This window comes from Pteropus alecto, unplaced genomic scaffold (genome assembly GCF_000325575.1).
Source record: "Pteropus alecto unplaced genomic scaffold, ASM32557v1 scaffold86, whole genome shotgun sequence".
NCBI classification, from domain to species: domain Eukaryota; kingdom Metazoa; phylum Chordata; class Mammalia; order Chiroptera; family Pteropodidae; genus Pteropus; species Pteropus alecto.
The window spans coordinates 16,456,079-16,479,905 of NW_006442109.1; the positions used below are offsets into that span (position 1 = coordinate 16,456,079).

General features: G+C 32.9%; 1 protein-coding gene and 1 pseudogene across 5 annotated transcripts in view; both read right to left on the reverse strand.

Annotated features, from left to right (window-relative positions):
* Positions 1-23,827, reverse strand: part of TCF12 (transcription factor 12) — a 292,040-nt gene that overhangs the window by 83,914 nt on the left and 184,299 nt on the right. For all 5 annotated transcript variants that reach the window (XM_025038866.1, XM_006920328.3, XM_025038865.1 and 2 more), the window contains one exon: positions 15,730-15,794. In XM_025038866.1, coding sequence (XP_024894634.1) covers positions 15,730-15,794 — 65 coding nt within the window. The remainder of the gene's footprint in view (positions 1-15,729; positions 15,795-23,827) is intronic.
* On the reverse strand, positions 16,495-16,613 carry LOC112469789 (annotated as a pseudogene).

Consider the following 23,827-nt stretch of genomic DNA (forward strand, 5'->3'; position numbering starts at 1 on the left):
TGAAGAAATGGAGATGTACAGGGAAACAAAGTGAAAGAAAACCTGAGATGCTTCTATTCCTTTCCCAGGTCAATAAAAACACACCAACCACCACAAGCCAACTGTTATGCTCATTCTTTTACAAGTCTCAAATCTTATAATCTCAACATGGTCTCCTGAAAATTTAATGATCATTTTCTATACTTAAAAGTGTCATGCAGGTTTGAGAAGATAATGACAATCATCCATCAAATGTTTCCTGCCAACGCAATCAGCCCAATCTTTCTGGCTTAAAAAGAAAAAAAAGAAACTATCTATGTACTATTAAATTACTAAAACATGGTAATCTTAGCAGTTTGTTTCCAAATCTTTATCAGCAACAGAGGGAAATTTTACCATTTGATACTTCCTTTTCATTAATTTTTTTCTCTGAACTTTTCTCCTGAATCCTGTACCAGCCAATGAAAAGATACTATGTAGAGATATTTGGGACATAGATAAATAAAAGGAAGATGTCTTGGAAATAAAAAAAAAAACCCAAAAACTATGAGGACAACAAGCTAACAGCCATTTTAATATATCCAGTATTTAAATAATTGAAAATATGCAATAAAAATAACTTTTAGTATTTTATTGCCTTCCATAAAGAGAGTCCTATTTCCAAAAATGGTTATAAGGGATTTCTAAAAGGCAGACTCTCATGAGGTTAGGAAGGGGCACACTCTAAGTATGTTTCCTCCTAAGTCAGTTTTTTGAATGTCTGAATTTAGAAACTTCCTTGTTAAATAGGGCCCTCGGAAAGTCATCTGCAAAGCTACTAGCATGCCTTTGAGCCATTTCTTTTATGAATACAAAGAAGCCAACTATGTGAGGTGCTTAACATTAAAAAGATAGGAGATAAAGAAATGCCATTTCTCTTTTGCCTTTGTGGAGATGGTGGTATATAGTCCTAAGATTTTCAGCAGAGGTTCTAATACTTTGAAGCCACTCCCTTTCCCTAGTAGATGCTAGTGTTCACATCTATTAAATGAGTACCCCCTCTTCCCAATGCCTTTCATTTTCAAGAATACAATTAAGAGTAACACAAAATCAAAGACAGTAGTAGGCATATAGTTAGGCATACAATACATTTTGAACATTCTATACTGGACATCTTTAAAAAAATAAACTTTTTGTTTTGAAATTCTCAAATTTCAAAAAGTAGAATAAAAAAACAGCACGACAAAACTTCAAGTACTTTTCACCCAGTTTCAACAAATGTCAGCATTCTGCTGCTCCTGCTTCCTTTATTTTGCTATCTCTCAGCTCATTACATGCCCCTCCTCCACAACTGACAACAATTTATTATCATGTAATATCCAGTCTGTAGTCAACCTCTTTTTTCATTCCCACCTCCCAAAGATGGTGTCTAACCTCCAGTCATGATTTAATAGACTCTTTTCTCCTGAAATAAGTTTTCAAAAGAATTAACTGACTTTTGAAAACAATGTTCCCAAAGAACACTAAGAACCAAAAAAAGTATACAATTAGCAAATTTTATGGAGAGTAAGGAAACAAAGAAACAATGAAGTTTTTTCCCTGCCACAGTAACCCCTGCATAATCTCTCTCCTGCCTTTCAACAGAAGCAAGAAATTAAATTGCCTACTACCTGATACTCCCATGAGACTTTCCTCCCAACAAAAAGTTTATTTTACCTATGTTCCAAACAACTCACAAATCCCAGAAGTTTACTCTGTAGGCAGCTGATGGTTTATTCTTCTTGCTAATGCACTCTCTTTCCTAGATCACAGGACTCAGATTCAAACATTCTCTGACTGCCTACTGTGTGCCAGCCATTGTGCATGATCCTTTCACATGCTACTTCATGAATGAATCATCTCTTGGCTAGCTTTGATAATGATCCAGTATAAAACTGTTAAGTCTTCTTAATATTCCTGACTCTAATAATCCTCTATTCATTATCCAATAATCTACTCCAAAAAGATGCTATCAGTACTGGGAACCACTTGACATCTGAAAATTTTAAGCCCAACATTCAACTCTGACATAATTTTTCTTTACAGCACCATCACCCCCTTAATACTATTTGCACTTGCTCTTTCGCCTCAAGACATCCAATTATCTTGACCTTTTCTTTTCTAGTCTCAAAGTTAAATCATGGCTTCATTTTCTTCCTTCAAAAACTAGACCTTGTAGTAACCATTATTTCATCACTATCTCAATTCTCCTATCCCTACTCCTCTTATGAGAAATGAAACCTTGGATCAATTACATAATCCCTGAAGCTTCAGGTTCCTCAACTGTTAAATAGGAGGAATAACAGTAATAGCAATAGCAGCAACTACAACAACGCTTTTTTCATAGCATTGCAAGGACCAAATGAAATGTCTGTAAGATGTTTAGCACGATGCGTTGTACTACTGTCTGACATATACCCATTATGTATTATTATATTATCATTAACCTACCTAATTGGCCTGAAAACTTGATCACTATATCAATCCAAATATTTGCTGTCTATGCTTCTACATTTAGTTTGCTGAGTACTACTGGAGTAAAAATTAAAACACATATAAAACCATATAGGTTAATGTTAACAGTAATTTCTAGTCTCCAATCTCAGATGGATCATCAGCATCTCTTTGAAAGCATTCTGTCACTTGAGAGCTCATGAAATTGGAAGAACATTTTAAGGTCTTTTATTTCAATCAAACAACGGCTGCTCTAATCCCTCTATTATAAAAATCCCAGTAGTGAATGCTTAGCCTCTGCTTGAACACATCCAGTCAGAGGAAAGTCACTATCTACCATGGTTGAATATTCCATTTTCTGAGAACATTCTTATATTAAGTTAAAATCAGGATTGCTTAACTCTTACCCATTGTCCAAAGTTTTAACCTTTGTTACAGAACAAGCCAAATTATGCTTCAAATAATTTGAAGATGCTTCTCGTATTACTGGAGTCCTCTCTTTTTAAAATTAAACAGCCTTCAGTCCTTCAATCATTTACCATGTGCTAGAATTGCAAGTTATTTTACTATTTATTTGCGAGTTCTTTGAATGAGTTTTAGTTTACTTATGCCCGTTTTGAAATTCATTTGGTATACAATATCAACTTCTTATTCTAAATATTATGTTTATAATAATTCAGCCTAAGGCTAAAAGTCCCTACTATCAGGTTTGCTGTTGTGTAAAGAAATATCCAAATTGCTCTTTAAAAACAACTAACTTTAATCTTCTTGGAAAAACAGCAGGGCAGTATATGACTGGCTCCATATGAAAGCCTTTGATTCTCTTGTCAGAAACACATATCTATATAGGAAAAAACTATGCTTCAATGGAAAATTCTGCATTACCTAGAGTATGGTCTGTTCTGTAAAGGATCAGAGAGAAAACGTTCCAAGCTCTGTGAGGCATAATTACTCAACTCCATCTCTGTAGCAAGAAAGGAGCCGTAGCCAAAATGTCAATGAATGGACATGGTTATTTTCTAATAAAACCATTTACCAAAACAAAAAAAGGAAAGGAGAGGGGATATTTGGTTGGCAGCCATAGTTTGCTGACCTCTGGGGTCTAGAGCACATCTTTTCAGGTATCTGATTCTCATTCTATGGGAGCTATTTTGCAACCACACAAATTATAATTAATTGTTAGCAATGCAAAATAATCCTTATCGATAGACTTGTAAAAAATTTTGTGAAGGGATGAACCACCCTCCCCCACTCTCAATACCTCCCCCACCCTACTCCAAAGGAAGAAGTTTTGTCTCCATTTGAACATTAATTTCCATAATTCTGATCTATGACTATGTCTGTTTTTAGATTTTCCTTTGAAGTGGTTCTAATATCTTACAAATTTCTTCACTGATAAAATCTATATACATGTTCATTTTTATATCTGTAGGAAAGCCATAATTTTACCCATCTAAAACAATTATCTTTTAACACTCATAATGTGCTGTTGTTATATGACAACTAAGATAACATCCCATCCCACTGTTCTTCATATGTGGCCTACAACGATAACATCTCAAATAGTTTTCTTGTCTCCGATTTATAAATTCTCTTGTATGTCCTGAACCAGAGCTTAACTGCTAATAAACACTTGTATTTTTTGTCATGCCACACAGCGTGTCCAACCCCAAACCCTTTGGTAGGATAAAATACAAACTCTTTGGTTAGGCATTCAAGCATCGTCCTTACAATTTGAATATCTCACACTGTTTCCCTAATAAATATTTCATTCAAGCCAAATTAAACTGCTACTATTCTTAGAATAAACATTCACTTAACTTTCATTTAAAATACACTCATTAAAAGGTGTTCACTGATACCTTCTATTTGTCAGGCACACAACTAGATACCTGTGAAATATAAGAAACAAATAGCCAGTGACCCTGCCTTCACAAGTTTATAGTTTTGGTGAAAGAAAATCAAGGAAGCAGCTACAAAATGTGTTGAATATTACTGCCTCTATTTCATTAGTCATATGCTCTCTTTCTTCAAGATATCCTCCTCCCTACTCCTGTTATTTTACCGATTCTCCAAGATCCTGGAGTTCTATACTTTTTTTGCAAAATCTCAAAATCACATTAATTTATTTTTCTCTCTTCTGAGTTCTAACACATCTGTGCTAGTTACCTGAGATTTACTATGGATCATTTTATCATTTTAGTTAATTTTAGGTGTGTACATGGCTGGTCTCCCCCAACTTGAATGTACGTTTCTTGAGGACTGATATTCTTTTATTTTGTTGCTTGGTCCAGTTCCTTATACACGATAAAACAAACAAATATATATTGATTCGATTCTTTATTTGTTAAGCAAATCCTGTAATGCCTTAAGATGTTTCCCTTGCATTTTTCACCTAATAAGAAAGAAGCATGAAAGAAAAGATGAAACATTTAAATTGTAAGAGAATTTGGTCTTCTTAAAATGAAAGTTGCAACATTATCTTTGTGACTTTGAAATACCATAGTTATTAAGGGCACCATAGTCCTTAGGGAAAAAGAGATTCTTTTTATTACAAATGAACACTAAAATTGCCAAAATTTGGCCAATAATATGTAAAATATAACAAAACACTACATTGTGAGATACGGAGCTGTAAAATTAGTCCTATGAAACAGTGCAAAAATCTCCTATTATTTGATTCAAAGTGGGTTTGAAATAAAACAAATCATCTCAAATACTTCTTAGGACATTTATTTTAAATCTACAGAAATTTGTAAAAGAATCACCTCAAATCAAACTACATCTAGATATTAAACAATTAGGGTTACTGAAATCATTTAAAGTGCTTTAAAATTTCTGTCTTACCAACTTAAAAAGTAAAAGCAGTGATGCAGTTCAGGATATACCACCCCAAAATATGATACATTGGCCTAATGAATATATTAAACTGAGGATTTTGAGAAACCCACAGAAGCAGGAGGTGATTCTAGTCGTCCCATTCCCCCAGTCCTTCTTCCCTGAAACAGGCCACAACACCTTCAATGTTGAGAGGTGCCCTTCCTATACCTGGAGGAAAGGAACATCCTTATCTCCAAAGACAAAGGGATGCCAAGAAAAATCGTGACAAATAGGCCTTGTTAAATTTCCCCTAGTTTATTACAATTATCTCATACTCTTTAATCTATCATATTCCTTCACAACTGTCCACTCTTTATCAAACCTACCATAAAAGTAGATAAGCTGTTTCCTTCCGTTCCTTATGAAGGTTCCTATGTCACATAAAACTTATATTTTGTATGTTTTTCTCCTGTTAATATGACATTTTGCTTTCAAACCCAGCCAGGGACCCTAAGGGGATTGAGAAAAACTTTCCTCCCCTAAAGCAGCAAGACTTTCTTATTTTTTTTATAGGTATCTTAGGCTGGATAATTATTCCATTGGTCTAACCTTTTAGGGTTTTCTTTATATTTACTGTCAGAAATCACTCCATCAAGTAACATAGTTCAAATTCTAAAACTGTCATTTCTTACTGGCTAAGGAAAATTGTCCTCCTTAGGAGAAAAGCCTTATTGGAGGAGAAAGGGGAAGATAGAAAGAAAAAGTAGTAGTTATACCATAGGTATCTTTTATGTGGAAGCTTGTAATCACGCTACCAACTAGAAATGATCCTGAAATGACCAAAGAATTACAAGTCCAGAAGGGACTGGAAATCTGTTCATCCACAGAACTTAAATCTCCTTTCATGAAGAGAAGAACTATAGAAACCTTGGGTTACCTTATAGGAGTTCCTTCTATAACTGGGATACCAGTGCTTTGTCAGATACATGTTTTGCAAATACTGACTCCCAGATTGTGGAAGGTGCAGGGATACATTTATCTTGCTTCTGCCCAAGACTGCTTTCTGTATCTAAGTCTCCTGTTATAATCTTTAAATTGATAAGCAGAACTTGTCTACCTCGTTCTTTGGCCTCTTAGTACCTTTGGTGTTTGAGGACAGCTTTGCATACACAGCCCTTTCACGAAACAAACTACATAAGCTTGGTCGTACGTCTGGGCTCTGTTCTAACGTCATATTTCTCAATCATGACAGTACTGTGCTGGTTAATTACTACAGTTTTATACTAGGTCTTAAAGTCAGGTAGAATAAATTCTCCAACTCTGCTCTTCACTTTTCAAGACTGATTTGGGTTTTTTAGGTCCTTTTTATTTCCAAAGAAATTTTAAAATCAGCTTGTAAATTCCACTCCCCCCACCCCCTCCGCCACACTCACACACAACCAGTGGGGTTATATTTGAGACTGCATTTAGTCTCTAAATCAATCTGGGAAGAATTGACACTTTAAGAATATTATCTTCCCATTCATAAACATGGTACATCTCTGCATTTGCTGAGGTTTTTAAAACTTTTTCTAAGTAATGTTTAGTAGTTTTCAGTCTTTTGTTAAAATTTATTCCTAAACACTTTAAGTTCCTTATATATTACTGTAAATGGCATTTCTTTTCATCTTTTAAAAAGTAAGCTGTTCTTTACATACAATAAAATGTTCAGATCTTAAGTGTACTACTCAGTTTTGATGAATGCATATCAAGACTCGAGGCATTTCCATCAACTTGAAAATAGGGGTCCCTTGACAGTAGAACCTTCTCCCACTGGTAACCACTGATTTGATTTTTATTAGGATGTGATTATTTTGCCTATCATATAAACATTCATATAGGGAGTCATACAGTATTTTTGAGATCTGGCCTCTTTCCTTCAGTATAACATCACTGAGATCATTAGATCATTTCACTTTATTGCTGAATACATTCAATGTATGAACATAACACAGGTCATTTGACCACTCTCTTGTTCATGAACATGTGAGTTGTTCCAGTTTTAGGCTATAATGAATAAAGCTGCTTCAAATATTCGTAAGGAAAGCTTTCTATGAATAATGTTTTCACTTCTCTTGGATAAATATCTGGGAGTAAAACTGCTAACTCATGAGATAGATGCATATTTAACTTTATAAGAAACTGCCAGTTTCTTAAACTCATTGTACCCATTTTACAGCCCCTCTAGCAAGTATCATCTTTTAATTGTAGCTGTTCTGGTACATGTGTATTAGTATGTCACTGTGATTTTAATTTTCATGTGCCTGATAGCTAGTAATGTGGAGCTATTTTAATATGCTGATTGCCAATTTGTATATCTCCTTTTGTGAAGTGTCTGCTTAAGTGTTCTGTCCATTTAAAAAATCGGGTTGCTTCTTTATTATTATTTAGTTGTCAGGGGTTATTATGTATTCTACATATAAGTCCTTTGTCAGATACATGTTGCAAATACCTTCTCTTGCTCTGTAGCTTCTCTTTTCATTTTCTTGATGAACATAGGTCTTTTTTGGACACAGGTTTTTAATTTTGATAAAGTTCAATTTATTAATTTTTCTTTTGTTTTATACTTTCTATGTCTTCCTTAAGAAACTTCTGTTTACCCTGAAGTGGCAAAAATTTTATCTATTTTTTTCCCCGAGCAGCTTTATTTTTTAGTTTTCATTTTTAAGTCTATAATCTATCTAAAATTTATGGTTGTGTGTGGTATAGGGTTGGATTGATTTTTTTTTTTTTTTTTTTTGCCATATTGGTATATAGTTGTTTCAGCACTGTATGTTAAAGAAATGTTTCTTTTCTCACTGAATTGCTGGGGTGCTCTTTCAAACATTATTTACTGTATAGGTGTGGGTCCTATTCTAGACTCTATTCTACTCCATGATATATGTCAATCTTTCTATGAACACCACATTGTCTTAATTAGTATTGCTTTACAGTTAAGTCTTTAAATCAGATAAAATAAGTCCTTCCTCCTTTCTTCTTTTTGAAATTTTCTGGTTCTTAACCCTGTGACTTTTTCAAATGAATGTGTAACCCATTTCCCGTTCAGAAAAAAAAAAGTACAGCTCGCTGCCAGCATTAATCTAAATTTACATAAACATGTTCTTTGAGGCTAAAGCAAATCTGACTGGTTTTCAATGTAAAAGTAAAATATAAAAACTGTTATTAGAGTTATTTCTAAACAGAACTTGTCTCTAATCCTAATGTAACAGAAATGTATATGATGATCGGTATTTAATAATTGTTTTTGTGTGCTAAATTTTAAAGCATAGAATAACATAAAACAGATCATCATATGCTGCACAAAAATATCGCCTTTCCCTCCAGATCTTCTTGCCATCCTTGTCGTTGTGCCAGCAGCAAACTTCAGTGACCAGTTGGATTCTGTTTTCCTGATGTTGGTGGTATGTTCTTGGGGAAATGTCTTCCAGACAGGTGAAGGAGTATGACATCCTCAGAGCACAGATGACCTTGAAGACACTGCTGCCCTGGCTTGTGATGCTTTTCCAGCATTCTTTCAATCAATGTCAGTCTGAAGTTTATATGACTGATTGTGTGCTCAGGACTGTCCTTCTTGAACAGGCTGTAGAAGTTCGGCAAGGTAATGTTTAGAAGGTGGCAAAAGAATTTCTTATACCAATACCAAAACTTATGCCTTTTGCACTCAGTTGGATGAGAAGCGAGCATCTGATCAGCCGAGTACACTGCTCCCATATTCTCATTATAATCCACAATGACACATGGCTTCTTAGTTTTCTTTCCATTTCTGTTGTCTATTTCAGAGTATTATTGTGAAATGTTGACAACATTGTCACCTCCTTCTTGTCACATCATTTCACTGCCATAAGTTCACCACAGAATCTGGCTACAGTTGTCCCCTTTGTAATCCTTTTTTTCCCGATCATTTGGCATCTGTTTTCTGTTTAAACAAGCTATCCCAATTGCATCAGTCCTGTTTTGATATAATTCTCTGAAAGCATAGGAGAAGTATAGCAAACTTTGGGGGTATGGTTAAGACTGTAATCCACAAATTATCTCAGGATAAATGCTGTAGCCACAAGTGCCCCTGGTGAGCATTCTCAGGGCAAGTGGGAAATGGGTTAAATAATCTTGTCAATGTCAATAAGAACCTGCTGGAATTCTGATTAGGACTGCACATTAAATCTATAGCCTAATAAAACTAACATCTAAATGATATTGAGCCTTCTAATTCATGAACATGGCATCTATCTTCATTTATTTTGATCTTTTCTATTCCTCTCAGCATTACAGTAGTCCTTCCTTATCTGTGGTTTCATTTTTTGTGGTTTCAGTTTTTCCATGGTCAACCAGTCTGAAAATACCAAATGGAAAATTCCAGAAATAAAGAAGTCATAAATTTTAAATTGTGTGCCATTCTGAGTGGTGAGATAAAAATCTCAAGCTGACTATAAAGCAACCACAAAGTTGCTTGTTATGTATTGTCACAAAGTCCACAGTAGCCTAACATTATGTCCCACTGCCTACTGTCAATGATCTCACTTCATCTCATCATATAAGCATTTTATGATGTCACCAAGAGAAGGGTGAGTACAATACAGTAAGATTAAACAGTCCCCCTTTATCTGTGGGAAATATGTTCCAAGACCCCAAGTGCCTGAAACCATGCATAGTACCAAGCCCTTTATATACCATGTTTTTTCCTATATGTACATACCTTTTCACTTGAAGAAAGCACTTTATGGCTTCTCTTTAACATATCTGGATTGAAAGTATCAGTACTCTTGTGCTCTGAGTCCATTATTAAATAAAATAAGGATTACGTCAACACAAAGACTGTGATACTGCAACAATCTGATAACAAAGATGGCTACTGAATGACTGGTGGGCGGGGAGCATATATAGTATGAATATGTGAACAAAGGGATGATTCATGTCCTGGATGGGGTAGAGCAGGCCAGCATGAGAGTTCATCAAACTACTGAGAATGGCACACCATTTAAATTTATGAATTATTTATTTCTGGAATTTCTCATTTAATATTTTCAGATCCCAGCTGGCCAACATAACTGAAACCATGGATAAGAGGGGATACTGTATTTTGAGAGAAAAAAACCACATTCACATAACTTTTATTACAGTATATTATAATAATTGTTCTATTTTACATTATTGTTGTTATTCTCTTAGTGTGCCTAATTTATAAATTAAACTTTATCATAAGTACTTATGTATAGGAAAAAACAGTATAGTATATGTAGAGTTCATACTATCTGTGGTTTCAGGCATCACCTGATGTCTTGTAACATATCCCTCACAGTGGAACTACTGTATTTTAATACTTTTCATTGTTGAAGTCTTATAATCTTTTATTAAACTTATCCCCCAGTACTTTATGCTTTTTGATGTGACTATAAATGGCACTATTAATTTCATGTTCTAATTATTTATTGCTAGTGTATAGAAATACAATTGATTTTTTAGATTGGCTTTGTATTCTGTGACATAGCTAAAAGCACTTGCTAGTTTCAGTTGTCTTTTTGATGATTCCATAGGATTTCCCATGCACACAAACATATCTTCTGAAAATTCAGCTTAATTTATTCCTTCCCAGTTTTTATGTCTTTTTTTTTCTCCCTTGCACTGGCCAGTACATAAAATTAAAGCGATGAGAGTGAAAACTTACCTTGTTCCTAATATTAGGGGGAAAACATTAGTCTTTTTCACTATTAAGTATACTCAGTTATAAATCTTTAATGTATATCTTTTATCAAATTGAGGAACCTGCTTTCTATGTTTAGTTTGTTGATAGGTTTTATTACGAGTACTTGATTTTGTCGAATACCTTTTCTACATCTAAGGAAATAATCATATTGTTTTTCTCCTCAATTCTTCCTTAATTGGGGAACCGAATTGATTGATTTTCAAATGTTAAGACAAACTTTCATTTCTGGTACAAACCAGATATGTGGTTTGAGTATTAGGGTGATGCTCACCTCATAAAATGAGCTGCAAAGTGCTCCCTATTTTTGAAAATAATTTTTATAAGGTTGGTGTTATTTTTCCCCCTAAACATTTGAAAGAATTTACCAACAAAACTGTATGACTCTCAAGTTTTCTTTGTGGGATAGTTTTTGAGGTAAATTTACTTTCATTTATAGCTTTTGTTTCATCTTGTCTCCGGTTGGTATTTTTTCAAAAAATCTGTTTACCTAAGTTGTCAAGTTTACTGAATTATTTACAATATTTCCATATTATATTTTAACATATATGCCATGTACAGTGATAAATCTCTCTTTCATTCCAAATATTGGTAATGTCTGTTCTTTCTCCTTCTTCCGCACTCCTTTGTCTTAATCTGTCTAGCTAGGAGTTATAAATTTTATGAGTCCTTTTAAAACAACCAAACTTTGGCTTTGTTAGTTTTTCCTATTATTTGTGTAATATTTCATTGATTTCTGCTTTTATTTGTATAATTTCCTCTCTTCTACTTATTTTGTGTTTTTTTCCCCCTAACTTCTTAGGGCAGAACCTCAGGTGGTGCACTGTAGAATTTCTTTTCAAATACAAACATTTAAAGCTATACCTTTTCTTCTAGGCACTTCTCTAGCTGCATCAACACATTTTACTATATAACATTTCATTATAATTCAGTTAAAATCACTTTCTAAATTCCTTTGTGACTTCTTTTTAGAACCATGGGTTAGACATAGGTTTTTAATTTCCAAATTTTTGGTGTTATTCTAGGTATCTTACTGGCTTCTTGTTTAATTCTTTTGTGGTCAGAAAATATACTTTGTATGACTTCAAACCTTGTCAGTATATTGACACTAGTTTTATGCACTAGCATATAGTTCAATACTATTGAATGTAACAAGTGCCTTAGTTTTATGGACTAGCATATAGTTCAATACTGTTGTATGTAACAAGAATTTTTTTATATTCTTTGGTTGTTGGGAACAGAGTTCTATAAACATTAGGTCAAGATAGCTGACAGTTCATTTAGTTCTATGTCGTTACTAAGTTTTTCTCTAGTTATTCTGTCAATTTCTGAGAGTTATTCCAATCTTCAACTATAATTGTGAATTCATTTATTTCTCTTTAATCCTATTATATTTGCTTCATTTATTTTGAAGCTTCGTTATTAGGTATATACACATTTATTATTGCTATATCTTCTTGATGTATTGAATCTTATCATTTTATCATTATCAAATGTCTGCATATAATGAGACTGGCTAAAATAGGAACAAAATATGGTAAAGAAGTAAATGGTATGGGTAAATTTCCAAATAACTAAATGTTAACTGACTTTTTAAAGTTAACTGGCATTTTCTCAAGGGTATAATACCAGAATTCTGAGGAAATTTAAATCTCTGTGGAAAAAAACAAGACCCTTCCTCTTCTAAGTTTGAATATTTTGAGAAAAAACATATATAAATTATTTGAATAAATAATTGTTTAAGAGATTTCAATGAGAAACTGTTGTTAATGATAAAAGAATTCTTCAATCCATGATGGCAGTTATTAAAATAGTATACCCATTATTAATAAAGATATTAGCTTCTATGCTCTGTGTTGAATCAATACAAAAAAAATTCAATTGCAGAATGATCTATCAATGTTTCCAGTAATACTGCTACACCAGTCTCCTTTTAATGGCTCATCAGCTATGCAATTGCTGTGAAGGTAATATGAGGAGACTCATTTAGCAACATATTATTACATCATCTTAACATGAAGTAAAGCCCATCAGGCATTATTAAGTTAGCCTGAATTTTGCAGTATGTCAGCAGCATTTTATGTACATTAATAGCAGAGTTAATGTTCCTTGGGGAATTTTGTTGAAGGACGATGGTTTCAAAGTGGTGTTTAGATGTAATTTTGTAGTCACTATTTATATTTCTTTGTGTTATCATTGTGTGATTAAGATTTTTATGTCACTTGTGAATAGGTAAGACAAAATGGCAGCCAATTAGTCGTTTAGGTGTATTTTTTTCTTCTCTGACCTATTATAATAAATACTACTTGGAATATAGGTTTTTCTTTAAATGGGAGTAATACATCTTTTTAAACTCTTGAATTTCCTGAGCTTACTACTTATGCCTCTAATCAGCTGGGACCACCCATAGTAATCTCTCCTATAAATTGCAGCAGAGTCAGAACTAAGTAACAATAATAAATAGCAAAGCCATTGCTTCTTTCACATCGAGGAATCTTTTACTTGTTTTAAGAGTCCTCCTGTCTTCATTGATGGTATTTGTCCTTGATGCAGTATAATCTTCTCTCTTCTGTGCGGAATTCTGGGCTTCCTTTTTGGGGGCTCATGCATTCTTTCTGTGAATTCTTCATAAACAAACCTTTCCCTCACTTGAATACCTTTAAATCTTCTTGTATATAGCAATATTGTTGTTTTATACTTCATGCATTCCAGTAATCTTACTTTTCTCTTTTCCACAGCCCTGTCTGATCTCTCCAATATGTTATAAATAATTGTTAAACAGTGATCTTATTTTTTTTATATATTTCATGTATGCTTATAGTTGGTATATGCAGAGAAACTGGGTTTCTCAAAACATAATTCCTAGCCCATGTAAATCAGAATCACCTAGGAGACTTAAAAATATAAATTCTCAGGCCCCTCTTTAAACAAACAAGTTAAAATGGGAGGGAGATAAGGGCATAGACTAGGAATCTAAGGGATTCTTATGGTAGAGTATAGTTCCATCATAGTTAAAAACATCAAGCATGAGTTTAGAAGGTTTAACACTTCCTGGATGTATGGCCTTGAGCAAATTATTAATACCTTTGGAGAACACCCCTTTGCTAATCTGCAAAATGGGTACTGTTAAAAGGATCAAATGTGATCATGTTTAATTCAATGCCCGGGCTCAGTTGGTGCTCATTCAGTAAATGGTAGCAATTGTTATCAGAACACTATAATGTACATTTAAAATAAATGTTTTTTAATATGAGAATTCTGGTATAAATATATATTAATTCTTGGCAAAAACAGTTAAGATTCATCTTGCAAAATTGGAGAATTATATAGACCTTACCACTGATTTTAACTAAATAATAATACCTTTGCCAAGAGAGTTTTAGAAAATGTAAGTGAAAACTCATTAATATAAGCATTAACTATGATTTATTAGACACACCTGTAGTTTCAAAGAGGTTACAATAGTTTTTTTTCTTAAGTTTAGCAGTAGTGTGGACATTAGGACAGTGGCTCTCAAACTTTTTGATCTGTTAAAAACAATATTAAGGATTTATGGTAACTGAAGGAAACTGGACTCTGGATGGTAATCACACAATAGAATATATAGATGTCAAATTATAATGTACACTTGAAAATTATATAATTGTATTAACCAATGTTACCTCAATAAACTTAAAAAAAAAAAAAAGCAATATTAAGGACTCGAATAGCATTTATGGGTTATAGAAACCAGAACCTTTACAAAATATTCATTTATTTTATAAAATGTTTTGACAAGTACATGGAGTTTAATCTTCAGAGAGACCTACAAAGTTGGTAGAAGCAAAAATCGCTAATTCTGTTTTTCAAATGAGGAAATCCATTTTCAAATGAAGAAATAGGATTTAAGGTCAAATGACTTTTCTTAGGACAATAGGTGATAACTTGTAGAGATGGGATTTGAACCTAAGTCTCTGACTCTAAATGGCACAATGATGGGGTATGTATTAAATGGAGTAGTATTGTTAGTATGACAGTTAAAATTGGCTCACATGCCCATGTGTGAAATTAGGGCCTGCATGCAGACAGAAAACAAATTTAATATATTCTGCCTTTCCTTTCTACTCTTTTTTGGCTTGATTCTAATGGAAATCTGCAGTGAATTGAGTGTTTAGGACTCTCAGTCTAAACATATGGGGAAAAAAGCAAAGAAGATGGCCATTAGTTGATATGCAACATGCTAGGGAATATGGAAGAGTTAAACAGTTCCCAAGAGACTAGAGGAAGCCTAAAAAATTGATTAGATGTAGGACTGAAATGAAAATATTTCTAATGTTAATAACTATACAGAATATTCAAGCTGCACAGAGCAAATGTATGCTCTTCATGTAATGTATCAGTAACTATTTTGTTTAGGAAATATGTAAAAATCATTTTCAGAAATAAGTATTTCAGAAAGGGGTAGGAAAATAACTGCTATTCTGCTTCCAGTTAAAACAGATGCAAGTTTTTAAAATCTTCAATGATAGATAAAGATGGTCTGGTGATCTAGGGAAGGGAAACTATTTTAAGCAGAAGTAGCATAAGAACATTTTCAATTACTAAAAATCTAACACATTTTGTCACAAATTAAAGGCACAAATAATGGTGAAATAAATTGGATAAATTTCTACCTCCTCCATTAGAACCTTTATTTATGTGTTAAAAAATAATCTCACAGCTTTTGTAATTATTAAACTTACTTGACATCCTGGTAAACCGGTGTCTCTGCTGTATAGGGAAAATGAGCCTCTCTCTGACGTTTTTCCTATAAAGCAAAGAAAATAACTTTATATAAAAATCCTCATTTATTGATAGTCAATTCAACTTGACCATTCATGGTGATTATATTGGGGTTTAGAAGTACAAACAAATTAGAAACAAGATAAAATCCAATAAATAAAATTTTAAAAACTTACTATCATTCCAGTCAGCTTAACAGTCAAATGACTTTCTACATATAATAACATTTTATTAAGTACTTTCTTTTCATTGTGAAACATTAGAAAATATTGAAAAGAAAAGAATGGACCTTTATACAACCAATAGTATGACCATGTACCCACTAGGGAGAAATATGTTTTCTCATATTTGATTCAGACTGAACATTTCTCTCTCTCTCCTCTCTCTCTGAAATTAAAACAGTATAAACACAGGTCAAATCTCACCCCACACATCCAGGTAATCACTATCATAAAGTTGGTATATGATTTCTATGCATATTCTTAACCTTTTAATATATATTCGTGTACTCAAATAATATACAACATTGTTTGCGTTTAATACATTTATCTATCTTATTTATTTATTTTTATTTAAAACATTTATTTATTTTTAACCACTGTTTTTAATTTTTTTAATGTTTTTAATTTTATTATTATTATTTTTTTTACGTGAGGCAACCCTTGCTTGACATCACAGATTACAAGGACCTTGCCAGCTTACAATTCCTTATTTTTTATTTTTTCTGCCTACAGCACCTGGTCTTCCTAGGTGGTCTTCCATCCAAGTACTAACTAGGCCCGACACTGCTTAGCTTCTGAGATCAGACGGGATTGGGCTTGTTCAGGGTGGCATGGCCATCAACTGCGTTTAATACATTTAAACAGATGAGATTACATAGTATCTTTCCTTTAAAATTTGTGTTTTTTTGTGCGATATTATATTTTTGAGATATACGTTGATAATAGACACCTAGTTCATTCACTTTTACCATTAGAAAATGGTCCCATTATACAAATAAAATCACAAGTGATCTATTTCCCTAGTAAAAAATAGAATGTTTCTACTTTTTTTTATCATGAAGAGTACTGAAACAAATATATTTGTGCATGTCTTACACTCACATAAGAGTTTCTCCAGATAGACACAAAGCAGTAGAACTGCTGGATTAAAGGATGCACACTTTCAATTTTATAGGTATTGCCTTACTATTCTCTGAACTCATCATGCCAATTTATACTCTTTCCTGAAATGTATAAGAATTCCTGTTGGGACTACATCTGCAGTTCAAAAGTTAGATGGCCAAGTGACAGGAATGGAATGGGCCAGCTCTAGAGGGAGAACAGATATCCCACAGTACTGACTACTGACAGCAGTGTTCTTACTCATTTGTTTTTTAAAGTGAATCTACAAATATTATATATAGTTTTTAACTAAACAGTCCCTCACAAATAGACATGCCTAATAAGATTTCTACAGGGATCACAGTTTGATGTTAATATCAAAGACGGAAACACAAATAAACAATGGCAGAGCTAACTCTTTTTCTCCATTCCAAGGTAAAAACAATAACAATGTAATTAAATTTCACAAGTTGTCCAAAATATTTAGTTACTGAGGTCATATGAACGTCACCATATTGTATACTATATGAGTTATTAGTTTGTGATTGTATAAAAATGTATAGTTTAATTTTAAAAACTCCACACATAACACAGGATGCTCAAAATTATTTACTGATAGGGTACATAATTAAAAAAATAAACTTAGAGACATATGGACTAATATTCAATCATTTTAATTGACGTGTACATGCCACACTGGCCGACTGATGCAGAAATCTTACAACTCTACATTTGGTACCTATTAAACCTTTAGATATATAAAATAATCCTTGTAATAACAAAGCTGGTTATTAGAAAATACTTCAATAATTATGTGTATAATTCTGAGCCTATTAGGATATTACAGCTTATGCTGTAAGAAGCACTCACTGGCTATTACTGATGAAGCATATATTCAGGTGAAGTAATGCCAACACATAAAAATGCAGATTTACAAAAACAGGTTAATTAATGTGATCTACTTGCCTCACATTCTCGATATAAAGTAATATGTTCTACATAAAAATATTTAATTTCCAAAATATACATATGAAATAAAAAGGAAAATATTTTAACTCTTTAAGAATATACTCTTTACAAGTAAGACTGCTTGTAAGAGTCAAGGTGGTATCTTGGGATTTTGGACTCTGCTCTTTTACTCTTGGAATCTGACCTCACAAAACTATTAAAAGGATTGTACATTTAAAATTCTGACACATACCTCCCCATGCCTCATTAAAATGGAACAGAAACCCTGCTGGACCAAGAAGATGATGGAAAATGAAGGGAAATGCCAACTCAAGATGACTAGCAGAGAGATTACTGGAAAAAAATAAACAACAGCCCACATCTATGGTTTACAGGTATTACTTTATTAACCAAATAAATTAAACAAGTTTATGAGATATTAAAAATTAAGGAAATCGTTAAGAAAATGGTGCCTTTAAAAACAAATCATGTCCATATCCTTGGCAGGACAGAATGGAAAACTACATTAACATTTTAAACAGACACCATAAAGTTAAAAAAAAACAAAAGACCATACCAATGGCTTGTCATTTATCACAATGCACTAACTATTGGTTGAAATGCTCAGCCCTTTCTATCTTTCAAATTTATTTTCCTAAAACATTATTTTAAACAACCAGTAAAGACTTAAAGCTAAGCAACAACTTCAGGTCTGCTATATTCTCACTTGAATATACTAGTAAGGAACTCTTTTTAAAAATTTTATCGTTGAGGTAGAAAAGACAACAAAGTAAGAGATCAATATTAGCTCTGTTTTTAACAAATAACGGCTCTCAAATAAATGTTAATTTAATTATCTTTGTGGAGGCTACCTATTAGATTGTTTAAAAAATATAAAGTTTATGGTTGCAAGATAGGAGAGGTGTTGGAGGGGTGAGAAAAGGGGAGGGATTAAGGTACAAACTGGTAGTTACAAAACAGTCATAGGGATGTAAAGTATAGCATAAGGAATTCAGTCAATAATATTGTAATAACTATGATAGTGTCAGATGGGTATGAGATTTATCAAGATGATCACCTCGGAAGTTATATAAATGTCTAATCACTATGTTGTACACCTGAAACTAATATAATATTGTATGCCAACTATAATTGAAAATTAAAAAATTATTTAAAGAGTTTTTACATTTACTCTCCTGTGCCTATTAAAATTTCTAAACTCCTTCCTTTCACAAAGGAAATTCAAACCAAAAGAATGAAAACTAACTTTTTAAAAATTAAATTTATTGGGGTAACGACAGTTAATAAAGAATGAAAACTCATTTAACATAAGCTAAAAACATTACAAAGTGAAACTGGAATGGAAAACTGACAGCTGGTTTTAAAAATAATATTTAACATGATATTCAAATGAGATTTTGAAATGTATATACATTTTTATTTCACCTTTCATTTATTAGGAGCTAGTTATTTCTTAGTTGGGGTACTCCTGAAATATAATAATGTATACTGAGTCTGAGATTTAGAAGATATTCATCCTTAATTCTTTCAGAAATACTTTTCAAAAGAACTATTCTCATGAATTAAAATGAATCGTTGTTAGTCTCTATTTCATCTTAGGTGTCTAACCACAAAAATATCTGGCTATTCTGTTTCTGCTTTTACATAAGTATTATATATAAATGCAGTATGTGGACAATTTTAACATTAAAGTCAGATGAACACAGTTTAAGAACTGTCAGTAAGGTAACATATCTAATTTCCCTTGCAACACCTATGAAAAAAATATTACAAAGTATTTACTGGGATATTCTAGTAGAGGGATTTTATTCGTGCACACCATGGACCCTTTTGGAAGTCTTTTCAAAATGTTTTTAAATGCACAAAATACATAGTAAATTATGCATTTGATATGTTATCATCGAAATGTTAAAAAAAATTGTAGCATGGTATATAGGCTTTATTAACATATTAAATAAGATCTAGAAGCAGGCCTATTAACACTGGTAATTTCAAAGCATAAAGGATAGTTTAAGATATCTGCAACAACTATAATATTCTATGAAAATATCTGTTCTATTGGCAGCAAAAATCATAGTTACTGTTACAACTGTTTTGCTACCCTCATTCGAAATTAAAAGACATGCTAAATTTAACTCAGAGGTTGGTAATAAAAATGATAATTTTTTTCCCTGTTCAAGTTCATTGATTTTCCTTCTATTCTGGGAGTTACTGGACTCCAGGCTAAGAACCCCAACTCTAGTAGAATAGCAATATATTATGATAATATATACACATATACATTCAAGCTAACAGACACTTGTTTTCTAAATAAGTATCTTGTGTGCTTAAAATATGTGAAATAAAAGTATTTTAAGCAGCTAGACTTATATGGTTTACATTAACCAGATTCAGTGTTCTCTGACTCCAAACTTAGAATTGTTCAAGAAATGATAGATGATTTTGACTAATTTGTAGTGTTTAAAAATATATTGGTTCAGGAAACAGCAATTTACTGAAGTTCAAAAAATTATATTACCTAGTTGTTTGTGTAAGATGCATAAACTATTAGAAGCAATCAGTACTGTAACAAATTTTCTCAGAATTAAAAAATAAATTGAATGCATCTTGTTCTCTACCAATAATATACATGATGCAACAATAAGATGCAACTCTCCACTTTCTTAAGTTCCAAAAATACACACTAATGTTAATAACTAGCCTATAAAGAACTTTTCAAAAGGTAATTCTGCCTACATCCTTTTGGCATAGAACACAATTAGCAGCCAAGCTGAGGCTGGGAATGGACAGGCATAATTCTACATTCCCATTCCTCGCCAACCCAAACACATATATTTAAAAGTTGACTAGATAGAAGAATCTGAGATTGATATAGTCTACCAAACATTTATGTGTTAGACACTCTGATAGATGGTGGGATTATGAGATGAAAACCCTCAGTAAGTAAGTATCAACTAGTGGAAGAGCTTACATCTCACTTGGATGAAAAACAAATTTTATAATAAAGGTCAGATGTCTTGAGGTCCAGATACAAAAAGCACTATGGGTGGTTGTAAAGGAGTAGACAAGGAATTGCCTGGGGCTGGGGTAATCCATAAGGCCTACTGAACCAGTAAGGTTCCATTCAAACGTAAATAGAAAAATAGGCACCTTCTGGTCATACTAAAGGCGGAGATGCAATTAGCCACCATGTCACAGAAGAAGGGTCTTCTGGGTAGGTGGCTTACATAAGAACAATGTGGCTTTTTAGGTAAATGTTTTACCAATAAAATTTGTCTGGCGGATAAGCTGTACTCCACCCTACATGTAGTTTTAGAGCTTTCAAATTGGTTTTCATTTAGACCTAGATCGTGCTGTCCCAAAACTATCAGAACAAACAGTCTCAATCAGATATGCCCTGATTGAGACAAGTAAACCATAAGGCCAGACCTGAATACTCTTCCTTTGCCCAAAGGTTAAAGAATGAGAATGTAGGTAGTCCTGAGAATGTCTAGTGTGGTGAGAACCAAGTATAAACAGGATCCTATCTCTCGTTTACAGAAGAGAGCTCACTGATTTTTTTCAGAAGTAATTAAGTGCTTTTTTTCCTAATCAACATTAAGGAAAAGAAGTAGGTAGAAAGATAAGGATGGAAAACACAGAAGGGCAAAAAAAAAAAAAAAAGAAAATATAAAACACACACACACGAAGAGAAACATGGAAACCTTCCTTTCTAGACAACTACATTTGAATTTTGTTATTCCATAAGAGCAGTCAGGAATACAATGGCATTTTACATAGTTATACTACCTTGAGGGTACAAATTAGACCTTTTTGTTGTTTTTTAACTTGAACCACTGTTAAACCAAGTCACCCTATCCTGTACTTATACAAATTATTTTACTAAACGTAAATGTAGGATTTCATTTCCTTAAAAAATTATTTTATTAATCATTTATTTAAATAAAAAATTTCAATTATATTTGGCATACGATATTAATTTCAGATATAAAATAGTGATTAGACATTTATTTAACTTACAAAGTGATTACCCCAATAAGTCTAGTACCCATCTGAAATCATACTGTTATTACATTATATTTTATAATATTATAATACTGAAATATATTTCCTATATGCTGTAGTTTATATCCCTGTGACTATTTTTTTTTAAATTTCATCTTTGATTCATCATATTAACCCAGCCAATTTGAGTTTATGTTGTATATGTGAAAGCTCCAGACAAGAGATGTAGGAAGAACATGACTAGAAATTGCTAACACTTATTCCACTTTAAGACTTGAGGACACATACACCCCCCAAGGAAGTGGAAGAGAGTTGAAACTACAGGAATCCTCTTGGAGGGTCTTTTAAGTGGGTGGAATGTGCCACACCCAATTTTGGGAACCCTGGTTGTAAGTGTTCGGACCTTAAATAGGGTAAAACTTAAGTCCAATTTTAATAACTCCTTGAAGGGCAGGCAAATTATAGGACTCACACATCCATTTCTGAGTAATCAGAATTATCAAATGAAACCAAATGACCTTTCCTAGGATCAAAGATTCAGTTTTCAATGGGACTCTAGAGGCTACCTAGTCCAATTTTCACCCAAAGCAGTACTACTTAGAACACAGTTTCGTCAAAAAAAAAAAAAGTCCACTGATAACTGCTTCCTACTTTGTATCACTCACATTTTAAGAATACTAAACAAACAAACAAACAAACAAACCCAAAGGGCCAGGCTGGTGAGGGATCTGGAAACCAGATCAGTTAAAATAATTGGAGAAGTGTGCCTAGAGAAAAGAGCATCTGGGAGAAGTGTGGCCTCTGTACTTTTTACAGAGCTACTATACCAAGGAGGAATCAGACTACACGGTTTGGTCCCAGTGAAGAGACTTAGAAACAAAGGATAAAAATAAGAGATGCATTCTTTTATCTTGTTATAAGGAAAAACTTGCAGAAAAAAGAATTTCCAAAAGTAAAATAAAAACTCAGCAAAAAGTTATATAACATCCTAGTGGTTCTTAGTAAAGAGATTTATGAAACAATTAGCTTTTTTTTTTGCAATTTATTAATGCAGTGGAAGACAACAGATATTTTTAGCAGCCAAATTATTATTTGGGGAATCATTGTGAGTTCCTGTTTATTGGACATTAGGGTACTTTATAGTTTTTTTGCCCACTTTTTTTCCCCTATTAGATTGTCTGTCATTGTTGATTTGTAGGAGTTCTTCACATATTTTTCATGTGAAATCTTTTATATCTGTGTCAGTATTTTTCGTAGGTTGCCTTTTCACTCTCTTAATGGTGTCTTTTAATAAAGAGAAATATTTTATTTTAACACAGGCAATTTGTCCATTTTTTCTTTGCGATTAACATTTTTTGGTATGTGTACTATTTAAGAAATCTCTGCCTATTCCAAAGTTATAAACCTATTTTTCTGTTTTCCTTTAAAAGTTTTACTGTTTATCTTTCACATTTAAATCTGAATTTGGTTTTTATATATATTAGTTACGGGTCAAGGTACATGTTTTCCTCCTTGGCCCCCCGTGGGAATATCCAATTGATTTCATCAGTACTGTTTACTGAAAAGATGATCTACGTATTAAAGGTATCATAATTGCCACTATGTGGAGAATAAAGTATAGGGGAACAAGTGTGGAAACAGGCAGACCAATTAGAAGACTACTGGAATAATCCAGATGAAAGCTAATAGTGGCTTAATTCTTCCAAGCCAGCGAGGTAGGTACTATTAAATCTCCATTTTACTAATGAGAAGACCCAAGGTCACAGAATTAGTAAATAGCCCAAAGAACTAGAAGGCAGGGTTATCTGACACCAAATTCTTACCAGCATATTCTACTGCACTGTTTTTGGAGGTTAGGACACAATTCCCATATTCTCACCATATATGTAGATATTTGGTAGAGCCCAAATACAGCATAAGAATTTTTCTCTTTAGCCCGTCAAGCAGCCTCTACCAATCAACTGATTTGGCACTGGATGTG